Source organism: Aquarana catesbeiana, linkage group LG01, assembly GCF_042186555.1.
Source record: "Aquarana catesbeiana isolate 2022-GZ linkage group LG01, ASM4218655v1, whole genome shotgun sequence".
Taxonomy (NCBI): Eukaryota; Metazoa; Chordata; class Amphibia; order Anura; family Ranidae; genus Aquarana; species Aquarana catesbeiana.
The window spans coordinates 312,028,376-312,052,170 of NC_133324.1; the positions used below are offsets into that span (position 1 = coordinate 312,028,376).

Sequence of the window (23,795 nt, forward strand, 5' to 3'; positions counted from 1 at the left end):
ATCAGTGCAGCCTATCAGTGTCCATCAGTGCAGCCCACCAGTGCAGCCCATCAGTGCCACCTTATCAATGCCCACCAGTGCAGCACATCAGTGCCACCTCATCAGTGCCCAGCGGTGCAGCCTATCAGTGTCCATCAGTGCAGCCTAGCAGTGTCAATCAATGTTCTTCAGTGCCACCTCATCAGTGCCCACCAGTGCAGCCTATAAGTGTCCATTAGTACAACCTATCAGTGCCCATCAGTGCCACCTCATCAGTGTGCATCAGTGCCACCTCATCAGTGCCCACCAGTGCAGCCCATCAGTGTCCATCAGTGCCACCTCATCAGTGCCCACCAGTGCAGCCCATCAGTGTCCATCAGTGCCACCTCATCAGTGCCTACCAGTGCAGACTTCCAGTCTCACTTCATCAGTGCCCACCAGTGAAGCCCATCAGTGCAGCCCATCAGTTGCCACCTCATCAGTGTCCACCAGTGCAGCCCATCAGTGTCCATCAGTGCAGCCCATGTGTCCTTCAGTGCCACCTCACCAGTGTCCACCAGCGCAGGCCATCAGTGTCCACCAGCGGAGCACTCCCGGCTCTGTCCCGCCCCCTCCCCTGGCCATCGACAGAAGATAGAGCAGCCTGAGCGGCCGCAGAGGCCTTACTCCATTCGGATGCTTGGGCTGCTCTGTCTGCTATTTGTGGCTGAGTGACAGGCCCAGCCGGGAGATCGCCCAATGTTTGCGGGTGTCCGGGAGAGTGCAGCCAAATGCAGGCGACTCCTGCGACTCGCGGGAGACTTGGGATGTCTGACAACGCACATTTTATCATTTGTTACTGAAACAATGTGGAGGGGGTCATAGAAAAAACTGAAAACTTTAGTAAGAGAAAAATAGAAGCTGCTATTATTAATCTAACTTTGAATACACAGGTAACTGCTGTCTTTGGTTCCAAGTAGTTGACTCAGAGGGCATTAAATCAGACAGGCAGTTATGATTTTTACAAGAGGAATTTAGCAATGGCAGCCTGCTGTATGTATTTTCTCAGTACATATTTGCTTCAATAAGGTAAATAGGAATGAACAATGTACAGCAACCAACAGGCACATGCATCATCTTCATTTGTCCTAACTCTTCTTAGATAAACCTATATGGGTTGCTGAAGGTTATCACAGATGGCACATCATTATAGCCCCTTGACCTGCAATAAAATGAACTCAATACTCTTCTAGAATACAGAACATGACTTCAAATCTAGAAGACCTGTATCCCTACCATTCTAGATCTAGGCATCAAAATTTGGTAGTATAATGAAAAGCCAGTGAAACATGCAAATCCATAATATGAATACAATGGGACTCTAATTGGTCTATTTAAAAAAATAAAATAAAATACTATGCAAATTTCCCCAACATTTGCACAGCTATCACTCATAGGCACCATAATTTGTGTAATATGTTTACTTTCCTTGATCGCCAGCACCATCTAGTGGTCATAATATGGTATTTTCCTGAAATTATGGGAAAATACTGCATTATGGCCACTAGATGGAGGTGGCAATCATAGAAAGTGAACACATTACACCAATTATGGCGTGACAACAGTGCAAATGTTTTAGATATTTCCGCAGCAAATGTTTTATAAATAGACTTCCTAAATAACCCCGGATATCTACAATTGAGTTCAGCTAATACATTTTTCTTATATCTACCCTCAGTATTCCAAACCTCTGCAATTGTTTAGCAATGCTCCACATAGCTACAGCTAGAGGAAATGTAGAGGTACCCTGTGGTCCCTGTTGTATTAGTCATTTTATATTTAAAATCCATAGAAAAATGCATGAGTATGTTTGTGATTGCTGTCATAAGTAAAAAAAAAATCTATTTGTTTTTTTCACAGGTTGGTTATGAGCTGCAGATAATATACTCCTCACAGTCTTCAGGCACTAGAAGGCAATTTATTATGTTAAACACAAATAGGTAGGAGAAGTTTGTTATATGGTTTCTATATGTTGGACACTAAGCTTGTCTATCTTATGAATGTGTATTGCTACCACCAGAGGAATCGCATTATTGAAGATGACACACGTCGCTCACCCAGCACTTACTGACACACCTTGAGATATATTAAACAGATTATTAGGCCAAGCAAGGCCTAAAAGAAGAAGGGATTAGCAAGAACAAAAAAATTACGCAAATAATCAATAAGACAACAATATTACTTATATGGTTAAACACCTGCAGTATTCTGAATAACAGTAATTAACAGAACTGAACTGCATTTACAGTCCTAACTTGCTTTAACAATCCTTGTTTTGTCATACTGCCTAGTGAATGATCAAAAAAAATTGTTGGCCAGCAAAGTTGGGGCCCTTGAAGAAAGCACTAGAGTTCCCGGAAGACAACAGATTAACTTGTATGATGTTATACTCTTACCAGAGCCAGCACTCTTCAGGGTCTTGGGCACATGCTCACGAGTCAGTAAAAATCAAGTTCAAGTCAGACAGGTACAGAACTTGCTGTGAGCTCTCTCTTTCAATCCTGCTGAGACCCTCTTTTCCTTCTTTACAAGTGGTGGGGGTGTTCTCCAGTACAGTCTTTGTAATCCAAAGGTGCACTGGACTGTCCTCAAATAAAGGCTACAGTGTTTTAAAAAAGTATTCACACCCCTTGAAATTTTCCAAATTTTGTCATGTTACAACCACAAATGTAAATGTATTTTATTGGAATTTTATGTGATAGACCAACACAACCTAGCACATAATTGTGAAGTAGAAGGAAAATGATAAATGGTTTTCAACATTTTTTACAAATAAACATCTGAAAATTGTGGTGTGCACTTGTATTCAGCCCTCCTGAGTCAATACTTTGTAGAACCACCTTATCACTGCAATTACAGCTGAAAGTCTTTTTGGGGATGTCTCTACCAGATTTTCACATATAAAGAGTGAAATGCTTGCCCATTCTTTTTGCCAAATAGCACAAGCTCCGTCAGATTGGATGGAGAGTGTCTGTGAACAGCAATTTTCAAGTCTTGCCACAAATTCTCAATTGGATTTAGGACTGGACTTTGACTGGGCCATTCTAACCATTCCATTGTGTCTCTGGCTGTATGTTTAGGGTCATTGTCCTGCTGGAAGGTGAACCTCCGCCCCAGTCTCAAGTCTTTTGCAGACTCTAACAGGTTTTCTTTTAAGGTTGCCCTGTATTTGGCTCCATCCATCTTCATCTTTCTTCAAGGCAATTAAAGAAAGTAAAGGGGGCTAAATACAAATGCACACCACACTTTTCAGATATTTGTTTGTAAACATTTTTGAAAACCATTTATCATTTTCCTTCCACTTCACAATTATGTGCCACTTTGTGTTGGCCTATCAAAAATCCCAATAAAATACATTTATGTTTTTGGTTGGTTGTTTTTGGTAACATGACAAACTATGGAAAATGTCAATGGGGTATGAATACTTTTTCAAGGCATTGTAAGTCCACCCCACTAGGACAGAACTATTTTACAGAACCAGTAAATAACAAAAATCAGTGGCCAAGAAGTCTTTCACCACAACAGGCATGCTCCGGACTCCAGGCGTTTCCACATAGGTTTCTAAAAGGGTCTTCCCTTGCAAGTTAGTGCTCAGCAGTAGTAAGCAATGGTCCTCTCCTGATAGCCAGGGGTCTGTTGATGGTCACAGTTATTCATCTCGTCCGGGTAGTGAAACACTGATACCCAGTGCAGGCTCTCAGGATGCAGGTCCCATCACATGCAGAATTGTACAGAGTATGATAGAAGCAGCATTCTCTGATCAGCACTCTTTTCCTGGGCAGCACAGCCTCAGATAGTTCCAGCAAACTCTAGGCACACACCACTGTTCCCTCGGCCCTCTGGGAGATGTAGTCCCTCTCTTCCTCCCAGGACCAGGGCTGTGCTGCTTTATTGACTACATTCCCCAGCCATCTGCAGACCACTTCTGCTTGCTCTGTTGCATCAGCCAATCACTCAATCCAGACCCAACCAGGGTGGCTGCCCCCTGCTGTGGAGACACTGCATAGACAAGCATTGCAAAGTGGTCTCCTCAAAGATGACTGCTGCACTTTCCATTAATGAATATTCAGTTTAACCTTGTCCACACTGCAAAAAGGTAATACAGCAGCAACAGAGGCATATGTTTCACAGCAGTTATCAGCTACAGTCCAGGTTACAAATGATTTTTAATTATGGTAATAAAGTCTTTGGCTAGCAATACTGAGAGTTAACCAAAGTGATTGTAAAGGCTTAATTTTTTTTCTGCTCTGGTTTTGCACAGAGCAGCTCTGTTCCTCCTCTCCTGGCTCCTCCTCTTCTCTAAGTGCTCCCATAGCAAGCCACAGTGCAGCTCAGCCTGCCCCCCCCCCCCCCCCCCCCCCGTTTTCTGCTCACAGGATTTGATTAACAGCAGCAGGAGCCTATGGTTCCTGCAACTGAGCATCCTGTGAGAAGAGGGGAGTGCTGCTGCAGACAGGCACAGCGCTGGATTGGGTCAGGCTCAGGTAAGTATTTTAGGGGCAGCTGGAGGGAACTGACATGGAAATATTTTTTACCTTTGTGCAGAGAATGCATTAGGGTAAAAATACCATTTACCTGTACACCCACTTAAATTTTGATGCTTTCGTCCAGGAGTTTTTATCTATTGGATTGCTATGAGACGGCAGACTATAGTCTTGTGAAGACAATCCTGCAAAAAGTTATTCTCTGATCTCAAAACCTACTCACAAATTGAGGACTGGGGTGAGTTGGTGCAGCCTTTTCTGACAGTGGAGATCCAAGGAGTGTACCATTCGATGGGTTAGGACAGAGATGACTACAACAGGTACAAAGCAGCAATCTGGTCTGGAGAGGGCTGAAGTGTCCAAGAGTCTGCGATGCCTAGGAGGGCATCTGTTGTTTCACCCTGTGGCCACATGGAAAATATGCCAGGGAACACATGTACAGAAGAATGATCCCTGAAGCGAGGCATGCAAAAGAAAGATTGCAACACCTGCCACTTGAAGTATTAAGATTGTTGCTAATAAAAATGTGAAAGAGAATGAGTATGTGTCTAATAAAAGCACTTTAAAGTGACCACTTTTTGCTCTAAGTGTAAGCTTGTAGTATGAAGTTCTATCTATCTCATCTCTACATAAATTGCAGATGTAAGAACCCGATGTCAGTTGTGCAATGTCATAGCTAAGGACGAGGAGACTCTCTGTTTACCCATTTACTATGCATCAGCCCCCTCCTGATTTCCATTAGACTTTGTCTTGACACAGGACATTAATCAGGCTATTCCCTGGCTGTAAAAATCCCATTGCCTGAACCATGTATCAAATCCTTTACAGGCAATGTCAATATAACATGAAGCCGATAACCGATGGGGAGAAGCTTTTTGTAAAAATCTCCAGGGCTTCTTTACTGCCAAGTGGGAAGCTGCTGCTGGCTAAAAAATACAAGATGAGCTTAGGTTTTATCAAGTGCAATTTCAATTGAAGTATACTAATGCATGGCTAGCAATGTATTAATTACATCCAAACACAGGATCCCTTAGAGGACACAGATTGATCCTTCCTTACTGAACATATAGACAATGAAGAAATATTATAAACAAAATTCCAAAGACCACCACATCAATTCATGACTTTTTTATGAAACATCAACACATGTAGTTCTATGTATGCAAAATTCTACAGACTCTAAAAACAGTACAGCTTATTAAAAACAGAACTGGCAAATTTTATGCAAAAATGCCTGATTTACTAGGCAGTCACTCATCTGCATTTGCCTTTTGGCTGTTATAAACACTTTGCAGTTCCTGTTAAACGTGTGAAAAGAGCTTCCACTGACCTCTGCAAATGTTCTACAAAACATTATCACAAAAAGAATGCCCGCAATGGTTCTTTGCATTCAGTAGATGTTGTACTCCATCTAGTGATTAAAATGGTGAGTTCCCCTTCAGATAGCAATAGAATAGAATCTCTTCTTGCTACATAGAAAAAGTTCAACAGTGACATTGCTTAGAGCAGGGATCTCAAACTGGTGGCCCTCCAGCTGTTGGAACACTACATGTCCCATCATGCCTCTGCCTGTGGGAGTCATGCTTGTAACTGTCAGCTTTGCAATGCCTCATGGGACTTGTAGTTTCGCAACAGCTGGAGGGCCGCAAGTTTGAGACCCCTGGCTTAGAGCATAGGCTTTCTCAGCCAGGGCCCCTCCAGAGGTTGAAAGGGCTTCCTTGAGTGATGAACAATTTCTGTTGCTCTGTAACCACTGACATCAAATATCCTTTTTAGCTCCCTGTAAGGAGGGCAGTCTTGCCCCTGATCAACAATGTAAGGGGTTCCTTCACAACTAATAAAAGGGGATCCTACTCCCACTGACCATCAATGAAAGTGGGAACTTTTCCACTGATCACCAACATAATAGGGGCACTAACGTTTTTGTCTGTTTCTTTTTTGGTCATTATCATTATCAAATTTATTTTGTTAATTCTTCTTCTCTATGACACTTAATACATATGAGCAAGCCAAGAGATTGTTGCTTTTTTGGGTTTTCTTTTATTTGTATGACACTTTTGAAGCAAGCAAGGCAACAGCATTGCTAAATAGGGGGGGCTGATGGCAGGGGAAAGGTTTGGCAAGATTCTCTTCAGCCATGGTAAATAAAGGTTTATTCTCCTCTGCAGGCTCCAACTAGTGAACTTTACCAATCAGTCAAAAATGTACTTCAGGTAGCATATTCTGATTTTAAAATGTGTGATCATGTCATAATCACCTCTGTTTACATCAAAGCAGAAAGATACAATTGTCCATTGGTAGAAAAGTAAATGTTTCTTCCTGCTCCCTGATAAGCCGCTATGCTTTGCGTGCAAATTGACAGACTTTTACCTGAGGTAAGTAGTTACTTTCCACCTCCCAAGGACAATTTCACCTTTAGGGCTGGTTTACACTTGCTTCAAAACATGGCTTCAGACATGCTTTGTTAAAGCACTCTGAACACCAGTCAAAGCCCCTGTCACTAAATAAAATGGTTAGCTTACAGTCCTGTTTACACCTTTTGGTTGGTGCCTTGATGAGGCTTTGGTGGGGCTTCAGTGAGGCTTTGGTAGGGTTTTGATGAGGCTTCGATGGGGCTTCGGTGGGACTTTGGTGGGGCTTCGGTAAGGGTTCGGTGAGGCTTTGGTGGGGCTTTGATGAGGCTTTTGTGGAGCTTCAATGGCACTTTGGTTTGGCTTCGGTGAGGCTTTTGTGGGGTTTTGATGAGGCTTCAGTGGGGCTTTGGTGTGGCTTTGTGGGGCTTTGTGGGGCTTCGATGAGGCTTCGTGGGGCTTCAAGTAAGCTTTGCCATAGACTTCTATGGAGGCTTTGAAGACGTTTTGAAGGACCACTAAAGCTACATGGGGTATAGTTTTTGAAGCAAAGCCGAAGACAAAGACAACTTCAGTAAGAGTGTATTTGGTGCAATTGCTCTGTTCCTGGATCAATGTTCTCATTCTGTCTCATTTAATGAAGAACTCTTTCATTAAAGGGAAAGAATAGTTTTTTAGAACTATTTTTAAAAATGTTGTTTTAGGTATAATTTGAAGTTATAAAATACACAAATCATAATTGTTCACTACATACACAAAATGTGTTTTGCTACACCATAGCTGTGCTTTACTGTTCCTTCTTATAATGTACGTTTATAAGCTGTCCGACCAACTGAAAATAATTCACTTCCTGTGTGACAGATATCTAATTTCAACTGTTGCTAAGCAGGGGATAGCAAGACTTTTAATGTAAATATAAATATATAGAAGCATAAACATATAAAGTCACATCAATCCTTACTTTGACCACTTGCCTACTTGGCACTTTCTTCCCTTTCCTGCCCAGGACAATTTTTAGCTTTCAGCGCTGTCGCACTTTGAATGAAAATTGCAAGGCCATGCAACTTTGTACCTAAACAAAATTTGTATCATTTTTTTTTTTTACACAAATAGAGCTTTCGTTTTGTAGTATTTAATCAAAAACAATCAAAAACAATAAAGCCTGGAAATTGTAAAAAAAATTTGTGAAAATTGTGAAAATTATGAAAAAAAAAAACTTTTTCATAGTTTTATTATAAGGATATGGACATTGATGGGCACTGATAGGCTGCACTGATGGGCACTGATAGGCGGCACTGATGGGCACTGGTAGATGGCACTGATAGGTGACACTGATGAAGAGGGACTGATGGGCACTGATCAGCACTGATTAGCAGCACTGGTGGGCACTGATTGGCAGCACCGGTGGGCACTGTTGAGACTGCACTGATAATCAAGACACTGATAATCAGTGTCCTGATTATCAGTGTACATGTCCCATTTACAGAAACCGGTTATTGTCTCTTTTCTCCTCTCCTCACCCTGTCAACATGAGGAAAGGAGTGCCGATAACTGGCTTCTGTTTACATCTGTGATCAGCTGTGATTGGACACAGCTGATCACGTGGTAAAGAGCCGCTGCGATCAGCAGTGTCCGGAAGACACTGTAATCACAAAGTACGCCACCCACTCCCTGCAGTGGCCATGATCATGGGAGGCCGTCATATGACGGCCCCTCAGAGCTAGCCGGCCGCGCTGTAGCCATCATTCTGCAAGTGACTAAGGTCAAATACGCAGTAATTCAAATAGATTTAGGGAATAAAATTGACCTTTCACCTTGCACATTATGTCCCTGCTGGGAAGGTTTATTCCTCTATTTACCCTGGTGACCACTGTCATTGAGACAGAAAGCAAGGGGAAATGCAATATTATAGAGTTGTCATAGGAGCAAGAGGTGAGGGGATATCTTCCAATGTGAGGCCAATATTATACTGACAATTGTCTAAGATGGGAACTTCACGAATTTTAGAGAGGTTTCCTCTCACTTACTGTTTGGCCTCCAGGACAGGAAGTGAAAGAAAAATTGTATTACTAATCCATCCAAACAAGCCAACACTGTTTATAGTCTGAGCCACAAAAAAAATGGAAGTGGGCACTCTGAAGGTGAGTGTAAGGTGAGGTAGGCCTTAAATAGAGCCTGTCGCTTTTCCCTAACTGGGAAAAGTGACTAAACTTTATTAATTCTTTTGTGCAGCCAAACCATATTCATATTGCACTGGTTTCATTTTGGTTGCCATAAGTTAATTTAGTTAAGAATTAGCAGTTGAAGCAGATTTACATTTCATCTGAGCACCACAAATTAAAAATGCTACTTAATTTATTTTTAATATTTAAAGTAACGTCACCCATCCATCCATGTCTCTATGCTTTATTTTTCTAAGAAAACCCCCCCCCCCCCCTTAGTATTTCTGGTCATGACTATCTTGAATATGGGCAGATGATTCATGTAGCATTTACTTCCTGGAATCCATCTGCCCTTAGCTCAGGCATGGGCAAGATGGCATGTCTAGCTGAAACCCCTCCTTCCATCCGCCCCTCCTGAAGACTCATTGGATGTATGACATCATTTACCTAGGCCAGAAACCTGGAAATATCTGAAGAAATGTAAGGAAAACGTTTAAAACAAGTAAATACACTATACTTTCCTATCCATTTACTAATGCTAGCAGCAAAAGGATTAGAAATAGTCAATGCTGACTGAGAGTGAAGTTGCACTTTAAAAACTGTAATAAATAAGTCAAATTGTAGTAAAATAATCAGATAACAAAACCTGGCAGAAGTCATATGATTGATTATTGTAGCCTCTTATAAAGCACAATGAGTCTATACAACAATAACATACTTTAGATCCAAGTCTGCTCCAGTCAGCATTTGAGAGAACACATTGAAGTTGCTTTGTCCTTCTGGCTGTTGAGCTACACGGATCCTCTCCAGTAGCATAGTCTAAAACAGACAAACACACAAGTTACATGGTTACTTAGGCTGAAAAGAAGACACAGTTTAACATAAAGTAGAAACTCCAGTAAATCCTGGGGAATGCCCCTAATAAAATATAATAAAATGTGAGTAACCCATTTCATTTTTTTATTTAAAAAATCCAACTCTTTACTGAAAAAAACAACAATAGAACCATATCTTGTTAAAGTCTAGTGCATTCCCCATCAGGAATTTCAACCATTTATCTTCCAACTGAATAGCGCCTTTGTGGTTCTCTTAAAGCTGAAGTTTAGCTATAGCAGTTTTACTGCTACTACAATGATCCCCACTAGCTTTTAGGTCCCTTGCCAATTGGCAGCTCTGCTGCATTGTGAACACAGTAGATTGCTTGCTTACCACAGGCATCATTCAGGGAACACTTTGTATTTTCTCAATGAATGCAAAGCATTCTCTGATTGGAAAGGTGGAGAGGCAGAGCGGTGGCATCATGATGTCCACCTTGTCTAATCAGAAAACACTTTGCATTCATTGAGAAAATGCAAAGTGTTCTCTGAATGGCTCTCATACCAAGCAAGTGACCTCCTGTGTTCACTAAGCAACAGGGCAGCAGCTAAGCACAGGACCCAGAAGCTTGCGGCAATCACTGTAATAATGGTGCCTACTATAGTGATTTTCAGTTTCTATGGCGATCCCACAGATATGACACATACATACTTCCATTGGTCTAAGCTGGACCAATGTAACAGTGTAATAATTGTAATATCAAAACTCCATCTATAAAATTAAATTTTATCAAAAAATTCTCTATCTGGGCCATTCATATATTTCTATAACATGATCACATCCACCCTTTATTGCCTAAAAAGTTATAAACTCAGTTGGCTTTTCCTTTTAAAGCAGTAGTAAACACCCCTTGGTGATTTGTACCTTTTTTACGAGATATTCACTATTGCTGCACCTGGTGACGTCATTGGCGTATGCCCACTGTGATCATAGTTCCTGTGAGCATGAGCGGGAGTGACGTCATTATGACTCAGCCATTCAAATGGCCAAAGTCTGCAAGCCCAGGAAGGAAGGCCTGGGTGAAGATGGAAGCCCTGTCAGCAGTGACAGCGCACAACTAGACATTATGCCATTGACTTGCAGAGGGAAGTTTTTTTTTTTTTTATTACAGCATTTACTTTAACTAAAGTCATCTCTATCCTTCATTAACTAAGTTGTCCTTCCTAGACATTCCTTTGTTGACTGGTGACCAAAATTGAACTGCAAATTTATAACAAAGTCACGTTATAAGTAATGATTTACACAAGGGTAAAATGATTTTGCTTTCATTTTTGACATAATTCCTTTGTGCTGCAGATGTTAGACTCTGCTACTCATTAATGACCATAAGTCAAAAAAGAACTTCACTAAGCATTTAGTATTACCTAATGACAATATCATTTCACTAAAGTTATGCAGCATGCTTATCAAAGGCTGACACTAAAATTTTAAATTTTTTCATCAAAACTGCTATTTGAATGACTTATCAAAAGGAATCAATGTGTATAAAATAGTCAATTTAACATTAATAAAGTTAATTTTGGCAAGCTTCAGTCCTATTCCTTTTTCACTTGACAGCACATTATAAACTCGTTTTTTTAGTATTTATCAAGGAGAGAAATGTAATTTCAATGAATCAAAAATACAAATGTTCCTAATGTCACCATGCAGAATTCTAGAAAGGCAAAACCTGCAGATGCTTAACTCATGGACTTTAGAATTGACTAATCAGTATTTTTTTGTCTGCATGAGAAAATGCCTAACTTCACAATATACAGTAACAACATTGCAGCATGATTATCTATTTTATTATATAAAAGCACTTCTTCAAACTGAATTCTAGGTATGGCAATTTTTACATAGTTACATGTTACATTTGTCCAGCTTGGAATAATGTAAATTTGTATGTGCCATACCAATGGGAAACCCCTTGGAATCTGGAAATCATTGTAGTAGGCCCCCTCAATCGCACCATCACCCCCCCCCCCCCCCGGCGAGAGACGGATGGGAATCAGAGGTGGTGTGGGCTCCTGCAAGCTGCCCCTGGCCCCCTCACTCACACTAGCACATGACCCCACTCCCCCCGGATGGGTCAGATGCCATCTATGTCCAGCCGCCACCTCCCTGCAGGAGACAGATGGGAATCGGAGGTGGTGCGTGCTCCTGAAAGCTGCCCCTGGCCCCCTCGCTCACACTAGCCCCCGTCCCCCATGTGTGGACAGGTCGGACACCATCTGTGTCCTTACCTTAGGAAGTGGTGCTGGTGATTCGGGGTAGGGCTCCTGGAAGCTGCCCCTCCAGCTGCCCCTCCACCTGCTGCAGACCGGGCTGTTGCTTCTCCTCTCAACCGAATAGTAAGTGGGTCCTGAGACCCAACCCGAATAGGAAGTGAGTCCCGCTTGCTGATTGGCCATGAGGAGAATCAGGAATACATAGTGAATATTACTTCGCTATTGTCACACAAATGGGTGGACTCCCCAAGCCAATCCTTTTTTAAAGCCAATTAGAGCCTCGGGCTCTAATCACGTGCTTTAAAAAAAAAAAAAACCCCATTGAAATCCATGCATCTGGTGCCCTGCATGTAGAGTTGCCGGGCGCATGGATTAGGGGGGCGGCGCCCCTGTGCCCCGTATGGAGCGGCCACCACTGATCATGACATTACCAACCCATCTCTACACCTTGTTAAATCAGAATGGTTTGCATTCATTGAATTAATGCTAAGTGTTACCTGAATGGCACCTGTGCCAAGCAAGTGACTTCCTGTGTCCACAATGTAGCAGGGCAGCCACTTGGCAGAGGACCCTGAAACTAGTGGAAATCACTGTAGTAGCTATGCCTATTACAGTGATTTCCAGCATCCAGGCACTTCCTACAGGTGCTATTTTAAAGCTGGAACTTGTCTTTTCTGTTCAGTCTTTTGCATATAGGCTGTATCATATGTAGTATTGAATAATTACCTGTAGGTGTCCAGCAGTTACACGTCCAGCAGAATTGAAGTCCAAAGACATGACCATGGAAAAGCGACTGGAGTTATTACATTCACTTGTTTGCACACAGCCAAAGGATTTCAGAATGGTGAATACAGCTTGAATCTTTTCCACTAGATTGAAAAACAAATATGGTTATCCAAAGTGTTTCCTTATTAGCTGCTAAATGCCACTCATTTACGGTTAAAAAGATAATATCCTACTTTTTTCTAAGTTTCATCTATATATCTTTAAAAAGTTACACATTTTAGGCTGATAGTCTATGATTTCATATTGAAATACAGTATCTCACAAAAGTGAGTGTCAATATCATGTGTGGCCAGCACTGCCTTAACCCTCTTGGGCATGGAGTTCACCAGAACTTCACAGGTTGCTACTGGAGTCCTCTTCAACTCCTCCATGATGACATCACGGAGCTGGTGGATGTTAGAGACCTTGTGATCCTCCACCTTCCGTTTGAGGATTCCCCACAGATGCTCAATAGGGTTTAGGTCTGGAGACATGCTTGGCCAGTCCATCACCTTTACCCTCAGCTTCTTTAGCAAGGCAGTGATCGTCTTGGAGGTGTGTTTGGGGTCATTATCATGTTGGAATACTGCCCTGCGGCCAAGTCAATTCTTTAGTGTTGTTACACGAAAAGATATAATAAAATATTTACAAAAATGTGAGGGGTGTACTCACTTTTGTGAGATGCTGTATATTTTTTAATTAGTGGTGTCACTAAAGTATTTTATGTATGTGGTTTGCTACAGATATTGTCTAGAGTGTGTATATGTGTAGAAACACGCAGGCAATTATTTATTACTAGAAGTTAGCGCAGCACTTTTTTCTTTCACTTATCTTCAGAAGAGGCTTCCTTCTGGGACGACAGCCATGCAGACCAATTTGATGCAGCATGTGGCGTATAGTCTGAGTACTGACAGGCTGACCTCCCACCCTTTCAACCTCTGCAGCAATGCTGGCAGCACTCATATGTCTATTTCCCAAAGACAACCTCTGGATATGATGCTGAGCAGGTGCACTCAACTTTGTTTATTTTATTTATTTATTTCAGTTACTTATATAGCGCCGTCAATTTACGCAGCGCTTTACATATACATTGTACATTCACATCAGTCCCTACCCTCAAGGAGCTTACAATCTACGTTCCCTAACTCACATTCATACATACTAGGGACGATTTAGACAGGATCCAATTAACCTACCAGCATGTCTTTGGAGTGTGGGAGGAAACCGGAGTACCCAGAGGAAACCCACACAGGCACAGGGAGAACATGCAAACTCCAGGCAGGTAGTGTCATGGGTGGGATTCGAACAAGCGACCCTTCTTACTGCTAGGCGAAAGTGCTATCCACTACAGCACTGTGCCGCCCATCCACTACACCACTGTGTCGCCCACTTCTTTGGTCAACCATGGCAAGGCCTGTTCTGAGTGGAACCTGTCCTGTTAAACCGATGTATGGTCTTGGCCACCGTGCTGCAGCTCAGTTTCAGGGTCTGGGAAATCTTCTTATAGCCTAGGCCATCTTTATGTATAGCAACAATTCTTTTTTTCAGATCCTTGGAGAGTTTTTTGCCATGAGGTGCCATGTTGAACTTCCAGTGATCAGTATGAGAGAGTGAGAGCGATAACACCAAATTTAACACACCTGCTCCCCATTCACATCTGAGACCATGTAATTCTAACAAGTCACATGACGCCAGGGAGGGAAAATGGCTAATTGGGCCCAATTTGTACATTTTCACTTAGGGGTGTACTCACTTTTGTTGGTTAAGACATTAATGGCTGTGTGTCAAGTTATTTTGATTGGACAACAAGTTTATACTGTTATACAAGCTGTACACTCACTACTTTACATTGCAGCAAAGTGTCATTTCTTCAGTGTTGTCATATGAAAAAGATATAATAAAATATTTATAAAAATGTGAGGGGTGTACTCACTTTTGTGAGATACTATATATGAAATCTGTATTTTACAAATAAAGATTTAAAGTGAACCAGAACTCAAATATTTGCTATCCTGTAGGTAAAATCTACACATATTAATTGTGACTTTACCGTGAAAGATTTACCTTTTGTTTTAAATTATTCATGAAAAATATCAATGTAACAATGGCCACTTAGTCCTGTGTCTACAGTCTCATAGTTGTGTATCTGAAATGTGAAATCATCTACTGTCCTATTGAATGCCAACCTCAGCAGATTTGAAGGGAGAATCAGTGATATCATTACTGTGCTGCTTAGTATTTCCTTCTCGAAGTGAAAGCTATTCCTAAAGGCCTACAAAAGCAACAATACCCATGCTTCTGGTTAATTTCTTCCATAGATCTGTGCTTTTTCAACCTCCCAAATTGCTTCTTATAATGTTAGTTCACATTTTTTGAAAAAAAGAATAGGTGAACTAACACTCTATACCTACCCCCGGGCTCTTCTGTACTTACGTCCATGGGTGGTGCACTATTAGAGCCCATGCAGCCGATGTAGTGGTCAATGGTTATAAAATCCCTGCTCCTCTCCCTCTTCGCTCTGCGGGGCTTCCAGGATGGCTCACAGCACTTCTGATTGGTCAGTGCTGGCACATGCTGGTGCTGCCCAGTTAGAAGCATTCTGATCCAGAAGCCCTAAAAAATGAAGACGAAGAAAGAGCTGGGATTTTAAATCCCCAGACAACTATACTGGCTGTGTGGGCACTGACAGCGAATAACCCAAGGGAAGTAAGTACAGCAGACCCAGGAGGTGGAGAGGGTGTAGGATGTTAGTTCATTTTTTCTGAAAAGGTGAACTAATATTCCCCCACTAGTCATCAGGGGCAAAGCCTGTCACCACGAGTACTGTATGCTTGCTGCCCTAATCCAAGGCTTGTCTACTAATCCATGACTCTTTTAATAGTAACCTCTACAATGACAACTAATGTTCCGACAGCATGTATATGCCTTAACTTTATTTATGTAAAGAGGAAATTTAAAATAAATTATAGTGTAATACTCTAGTAATAAAAGTGGTACTACCTGTTACTCTGTTGTCCACGCTTCCAGCAGCATCTACCAGGTATTCCAAAGCTGTCTGACAGCATGTTGATTTGCCTGCATTACTTCTGCCAAGGGGCACAATAGTCTGATCCTGGCGTTGTGTTAGCATATTCCAATAGGCTTTCTGCGCCACTGAGCAGATGTGAGGTGGCATGCTGTCCTTCTTCCCTTTGAACACCTAGGAGAAGGAGCCATGGGAGTTAGTGGGTGTGTGATAACCTCTGCAGCAAGCTGACATTCAGAAGCCACAACTCCTACCTTGAATAATGCATTGTGATTATTTGCTGTTAAGGAAAATCTGAGCTTTATGTTGTTGCAGCAGTAAAAGTTAAAAAGGCATGACAGAACTGCTGATAACACAACAGAAGTTTTTCTAACATTTAAATGCTTCTGGACTTCTTCAAATAAAAAGATAATATGCATTCTCTATTCCATTTCTTCTCACTTTGCAGCTGTATAAACAGAATAATTTGATAGCATTTCATCTCTTTACACTAGAATCTGCTCCACTTGCCCAAACCATATGGAACCATGGCAGTGAAGGCAATAATGCATTTTACATACAACGCCAGGGCGGTTTCATGCACCCCAGAACTCACAGTTTTTTTGTTTTTTTTTATATGATCACCCATTCAGTGTTAAACAAAAAGTGTCTCAGGCTGCAATACTCACCTGCAATCCAAATCTATACCCTGTATTACCTCTGTCACAGGATGATCTCAGTCCTTTGAGTTGAATGGCACTCGGTGACATTAAACCAATGATATGGTGGACATACTGTGAGTGCAGGGTGTCATAGGAGGCCACCTGAGGGTGGTGTCATCACAGCAGCTTTCATTTACAGTGTACTGGTGCAGTAAGTGGCACTGATGTCATAATGTCCGCTCTGTTCACTACATCAGTGTGAACCACCCAGCCCAGAAAAAAGACAAAGAGGAAGAGGGTCCTATGACATCATTTACCCACATGAATCCCATCTGAAAATAGGTACACATAAAAGTACTGTACAAAAGTACAAAAAAATACATGCAAGGGGGAGTAAATTGGGGGAGGATGAGCACAGAAGATGGAGTTAAAGTATATCTATCCAAAATGAAAAAAAAAAGGTTTTGGCTGTAGAGTAGAGAATGGTTAAAACGCCTAATTTCCCTTCAATTCCTGTAATGTAGATACAATAGGAAATCCTTCTTCAATTGTCACCGAAACAGATGCTTGTTTTAGAAGATTTCCCTTTAACTCCTGTGCTGGTGGCAAGTCACAATTTTACATTTTTCCATCATGTTCATATTGGTGACATTGATCACCAAGAAAAACAAAGAGGGTGAATCTCCCTAGCAGGAACACAGACAGCAATAAAAACCTAAAGTGGTTCTAAAGGCTGAAGGTTTTTTTACCATCATGGACTCTATGCATCGAGGTTAACAACCTTTTGTGTGCAGCGCCCCCCCAATCCTTATCTGAGCTCCCTCCTATCCAGAAGTGTTCACGATAGCTTTGGCTGTCCCAGGACTCTCCCTCCTCATTGGCTGAGACAGCAGCGGGAGTCCCACAGCTGTCAATCACAGCCAGTGAGCTAATGAAGAGAGATCAGGGGGCGTGGACGGGTTGCGGCTCTACGTGTCTTATGGATGCATAGAATAGCGGGTACACAGCAGTGCCCCCAGGGCAAGTGGCTTTCTCCTTGAGGGGGGAGGAGCCAGGAGTGCCCGCAGGGGACCCAAAAAAAAGAAGAAGATCAGAGCTGCACTGTGCAAGAGCATGTAAGTATAACATGTTTGTTATTTTTTTTTAAAAACAAAGTTTTAATACCACTTTAACATTGGTTATAATCTTTCTACATTGTATCCAAAACTGTAAAAAATAGCCAATAAAAAAACAAAAGTATGTTTAACTTTCAGTTTTTAAGTCTATATTAAGCCTTGAAGGGAACTTGTCATGGGAGGAGAATGGAGGCTAACATTGCTGATCTCTGAAGACTACTTTTTCTTTTCAGGTCAACCCTCTTGCTTCAGTATAGAGTGAAGAACTTAGTACAAGTATGCATATAAGGACTGTTCTCTGATTTGTACAATTTGCAAACTTATTTCAAGTCAGTGCATCAGCATGTATTAAAGCTAAAGAGTAAATAGGACAGTTAGGCAATTAGCATTTGCAAAAGGAAGTCACCAATAACAGTCCTTGTATTTCTACCATGATAATTTTACTTGAATCCAGCAATTTTCAGCTTTGAATATTTATAATGAGCTAATGTGAGATCTTTACCTTTTAGGTTCACTTTGCCAAAACTGTAAAACTACAATGTCGAGTACCAGCTAATAAAACCACAAAAAAATTAAAAAAAAAAAAAACCAGTTAAGCTGGAATTCATGGGTTCCGTCTGCATTGTTCCTGGTTTTAGTGATTATTCAGTTATTATGATGGACTTTAGACAGGATGGACTTTTTTTTCACTGGATACTTACCACGTTACTTGAGTTGAATATTTATCACATATGTTTTTTCATATATTTTACTTTGATCACAAGAGCACAGTATTTATGTATATAAGGGGAGTGCAGTATTTTATTGTATTTATCACAAAATAATTCACTTGTTATTCACTTAGCTTGGGGGGGGGGTATATGATTTACAGTGCTAGTAGCTTCCAAGGAGTAGGGATACCACAGTAGTAGCATAAATGCAGGATCTTTGTAGTTTTTTTACTATAAGTCATGTGTAGTGGCATATGCTAATGGATTGACTGCTCTGTAACTCTTATGCCCTGTACACACAGTCGGATTTTCCAATGGAAAATGTGTGATAGGACCTTGTTGTTGGAAATTCCGACCGTGTGTGGGCTCCATCACAGGTTTTCCATCGGAATTTCCGACACACAAAGTTTGAGAGCTTGCTATAAAATTTTCCGACAACAAAATCTGTTGTCGGAATTTCCGATCGTGTGTACACAAATCCGACGCATGCTCAGAATAAATTAAGAGACGAAAGCTATTGGCTACTGCCCCGTTTATAGTCCCGACATACGTGTTTTACGTCACCGCGTTCAGAACGATCGGATTTTCCGACAACTTTGTGTGACCGTGTGTATGCAAGACAAGTTTGAGCCAACATCCGTCGGAAAAAATCCATGTTCACCTGAAGACTGCTATTATTACTGTTCACCTGAACATTTTCATTCTTGCTGTTCACCTGCTCACCTGGATTTTCATATGTATGCTGCAGAACGTATTTCATTTTTTAAAGTAGGGGTGTCCCACAGAAACCAATCACAATGTTTTATTCTTGCATTTTAGGGTTGAAAATAACAAGAAACACTTGATTGTCTGTGGTAAGCAACATAAACAGTATACTATAAACAGTATAAACAGTATAATGCATCCAAATTCATTTAAACGTCCAGTCCAGGACAGAGGAAGCTTTTTCTTTCTAAATTATCCTGAACATGATTGGATATTTGAAGTTAATACTGGTGCCCTGAATTTTAATTACATGGCCTAATACTTTAGTGAGCCAGGACAATGACAAATGAAGCTATGTGACTGGAAGTACCAGGGACCTGGGTATCTTTCTGGCTGCACATTGCTAGGTCTATGCCATTACAGATAAAATAAGAATTCCTTAGTCAATTAGCATTATTTGAGGTATCACTGAATATACAAATATATTCTCTTGTGGTCTTTGTTGTGTGTTTATTTCTTGCTGAGTGGTGATGAAACGCAATTCTTTTAAAAGCATTAACATCTAACTATTTGAGCATACCCTATGCTTTCAAAGATTTCAATATACATTGGTGGGAGAAGGAGTGTAAAAAAAAATTTAACAGATATATGGCGCCACCAAGTGTTCAATTTGAAAAATGCAGTTTTGAAATCAAATGTCTGCAGTTTATGTAGTACTACATTTAATAAAGAAATAAAGCAACTATTAAAAGCAGCTGGATTTTGAAAAAAAAGGATTGATTCAATAAAAAATAAAATGGTCTCCGCTACAAAGTAAATGCATGGTTTCTTCCTTTGCATTAGATGGTTTATTTACTAACCAATTTATTTTCTAATACAGGGGGTTATTTAAGAAAGGCAAATCCACTTTGCACTACAAGTTGCACTGCAAGTGCACTTGGAAGTGCAGTCACTGTAAATCTGACAGGGACATGCAAGTTGTAGTAACCTGCAAACAAATGGATTTCAGGTATTGAGGTCAGACCAATAAAAGATTGTCTTTTTAAATTGCTTCATCTTTTCTTTGCCTTCAGTGGCAGATTTATAAAAAAAAGAAAAAAAAAACTGAAGTCAGGATTCACCTCTCACTATTTTCCACACCCAGTTAAAAAATGAAAGCAGGCATGTGATTTGTTGCTTTGGGCTAATTCTGGTCACTGAACAGAGAGGACCACTTTATAGAGGAAAGCTATGCAATCCCTTTTTAAACACATGAATCTGGAACCGGGAGGCTACCTCTTTTTTAGCACACCTCTTCACCTTACCTGCACTACCTCCTATATGTTTTTACCCGCTGTCTTCTAGGTGGCACCTACATCATTCTTGTACTTACTTGTTTCAACAGCTTCATGCCTAGCTTTGACAAAAGATGCCTTAACTCCAGGACTTCTGATCTTTCAATTCACATTGCCCAGAGAACAATCTTTTTTCTTATGCAATATGCATATCAGATGGACAAATTGTTTGAAATTAACTGTCAAAAATTGAGTTTGGGCTGTTCTTCTTAGCTCACTTTTTTTCTATGTAGGAATTATCATAACAATTTTCAAGCCAAATTATTTGTTTTGTGCCTTTACATAAACAAATTATTGCATTAGCAATGCCATTGCTCAAATATGACAAATTGTTTCCTCGTATAGGTAGATGTACCTATTAATATCATCCAGATGGTTAGGCAACTTTATCAAATTCAGCGTTCCTTCTACTGCTGAACATTTCCTGCTGTATGTCTCTAAGGATTCCCCTAATAAACTATCTTGTTCTTTTCGTGCCCAACACAGCAGAAAAGGTTGTGTTTGTCTAATGTAACACATAATGGCTTAACTGTTGTTATGAGGTTGTGTAATTGTTGAGGTATTTTTTCTCCTATGTAGTACCTAGTTATTGTAAGGCATTTTAACCTATTGGGGATGCTCAGGTAATTTGTTTTGACAGCACTTTTTCAGATTCTTTCATTTGTAATTGAGTTTGGCTATCTACAGAGATTGCACTTGTACTGAAGTACTACCAAGTTTGTATTGCCACAGTCTATTTCTTTATTCTTCCTTTAACCCTTTCATGCCTTTCTGACATTTGTTGCTTACAAGTTAAAATCAGTATTTTTTGCTAGAAAATTACTTAGAACCCCCAAACATTATATATATCTATATATATATATATATATATATTGATATATATATCTAAATATATATCTAAATATATATATATATAGATAGATAGATAGATAGATAGATAGATAGATAGATAGATAGATAGATAGATAGATATACACACACACACACACACACACATACATATATATATAACATTTTTTGGGGGAAAGACACTTTCATGATATAAAAAAAAACTAAACAGTAAAGTTAGCCCAATTTGTTTATATAATGTGAAAGGTGATGTTACGCTGAGTAAATAGATATCTAACATGTCATGCTTTGAAACTGCGCACACTCGTGGAATGGCGCCAAAGTATGGTACCTAAAAAATCTCCATAGGTGATGCTTTAAAAAAATTTAATGGTTACCAGGTTAGAGTTACAAAGGAGGTCTTTTTGCTAGAATTATTGCTCTCACTTTGACGATCATGGCGATATCTCACATGTGTGATTTGAACACCGTTTACATTTGCGGGCGCAACTTACGTATGCGCTTTCTTTGTTTTATATTGTCCCTTTAAAAAAAAAAAAAATATCTTATCACTTTTATTGCTTTAACAAGGAATGTAAACATCCCTTGTGACAGTAATAGGTGGTGACAGGTACTCTTTATGGAGGGATCGGGGGTCTAAATGACCCCAAATCCCTCCTTTGCACTTAAAAGTATTCAGATCGACAAAATTGGCAATTCTGAATACTGTCATTTTTTTTAAATCGGCGCCATTGGCAGCCGAGTAAACCATAAGTGACGTTGCAACGTCGCTTCCGGGATTTTACATCGGAGACCCAATCAATACCAAATCCGTCTTTTTTCGGGTCTCAGCCTAGCCGGCAGATGGCTCGGGTCTCTCGGTGGGATGGGAGGCCCTGGAAGAGTGGCAGAAGATGACGGGGGGAGACGTCCCCTCTCGCTCCTTAGGATAACAGCCGTGCTGAGTTACCACTAACGAGTCAACCGCCCGTTTTAAAAAACTGTACCAGGGTGATGCCTACAGATGTAGCTGTAGGCATCACCCCAGGATAACCCCTTCAAGCAATGAATGCAAATTTGCATACAGTTTCGCGTGAATCGGTTAAAATATTATTTTGTTATTCTTTTTGGATCTCTTGCAGCCTCATTTCAGCCACTTCCTGTCTGCATGTGAGCAGAGTGCAGCATGGTGTGTCGGCGGCAGAGAACACACAGAGGTCGAGTAATATAAACTACATATTGCAGAACTTCACAACCAAGTATAATCAGGCCCAGCAGAAGTGTTCACTTATTGGGTTAGTTGCAGCGGTAGTACACTTGAAGAATGGACTATCTTGGTACCCTGAACAGATTAAACATCAGATAAAACATAAAAATGTTATTGGTACATAGTTAAAATACCAATAAAATTAAGCATTAAGCCTTTAGATCCACATGGTCTCACGCTGTAGAATCACTGCATCCCAATTGCCACCCCCAGGATCTTCAGGAATGGTCTCAAGGACCATAAACTGGACCGCTTGTTGGTTAAACCTGTGATAAAGACCAATGTGGTGTCCAACCGTGGTAAGTTTACCATTAGCCGAGTAGTTCAGAACCACCTCGGAACTGGTTTTCCAGAGGGCTACTTCATTTAGGGTCTGCCTCACAAGGAGTCATTACAGAACCAATGTAAGGACCCCCCTTGGTCCTTGAGACCGTTCCTGAGGACCCTAGAGGTGGCAATTGGGATGTAGTGATTCTACAGCGTGAGACCATGTGGATCAAAAGGCTTAATGCCACTATTCCACCGGGCCTCAATGAAATATTATCCTACAGGCCATTTTTCTAATTGGTGTGGGTGATATATGGGGTCACTTTAATACAGTGTTCCCTCTGTGACTCTTTCATTTAAGCCAAACTCACTGATGCATGCATTGTCACAAGCCTATGTTGGAATCTCTGGACCTGTCTGGGCTGCCTAGTCTATTGTGGGATTGTTTTAGCAATGCGCTGGGCTACTGAATTCTTCTGGATTCTTCTTATTTAACTCTAATTTTCCTTTTTACCTCCCATAATTTACATTCATTGGTGAATTTTTTTTCTTCTTCTTTATTTGTTTTTATTTAGGTATGAATCGCTTTAAGGTGAGACCTGCCAGAGGGATGGTAGGCGTCAGCTTTCCCCCTCTGTTTTTCCTTGGTGGACATGTGATCTCCCGGGCAATGGGCAGCACTGGGGAGTTTCCTGGCTCCGTCTCCATGCCAGCAACATGACGCGACGTGGCTCCTTGACTCGTGACTCCTTGACTCGCGACTCCTATGCGCATGCACGCATGGCCTTTATGCGTGCATTGTGGAGATCTGACCCGGTGACATCACATTCCGGCGTCGGTAGGCATGGTGTCAGACACCGGGTTGGAGACTATATCTAGCAGGCATTTGCCTGCTGGATGGTGCGGTGGATGGTCGCCCAGGGGGGATTTTTCTGGAGGCTGCAACTCAGGTGAGCAGGGGAGCTGCATGTACCAACGGACCTGTTTGGATGTTGAGGTTACTCCTCCATGCCTGACCTTTATACATTTCTCGCTGG

The 23,795-nt window shown here is 41.0% G+C and overlaps 1 protein-coding gene across 3 annotated transcripts in view; it reads right to left on the reverse strand.

Moving 5' to 3' along the window:
- Positions 1-23,795, reverse strand: part of MYO18B (myosin XVIIIB) — an 885,307-nt gene that overhangs the window by 774,948 nt on the left and 86,564 nt on the right. For all 3 annotated transcript variants that reach the window (XM_073629436.1, XM_073629428.1, XM_073629423.1), the window contains 3 exons: positions 15,867-16,065; positions 12,828-12,970; positions 9,734-9,834 (listed from right to left, as the gene is read on the reverse strand). In XM_073629436.1, the coding sequence (XP_073485537.1) occupies positions 9,734-9,834; positions 12,828-12,970; positions 15,867-16,065 (443 nt within the window). The remainder of the gene's footprint in view (positions 1-9,733; positions 9,835-12,827; positions 12,971-15,866; positions 16,066-23,795) is intronic.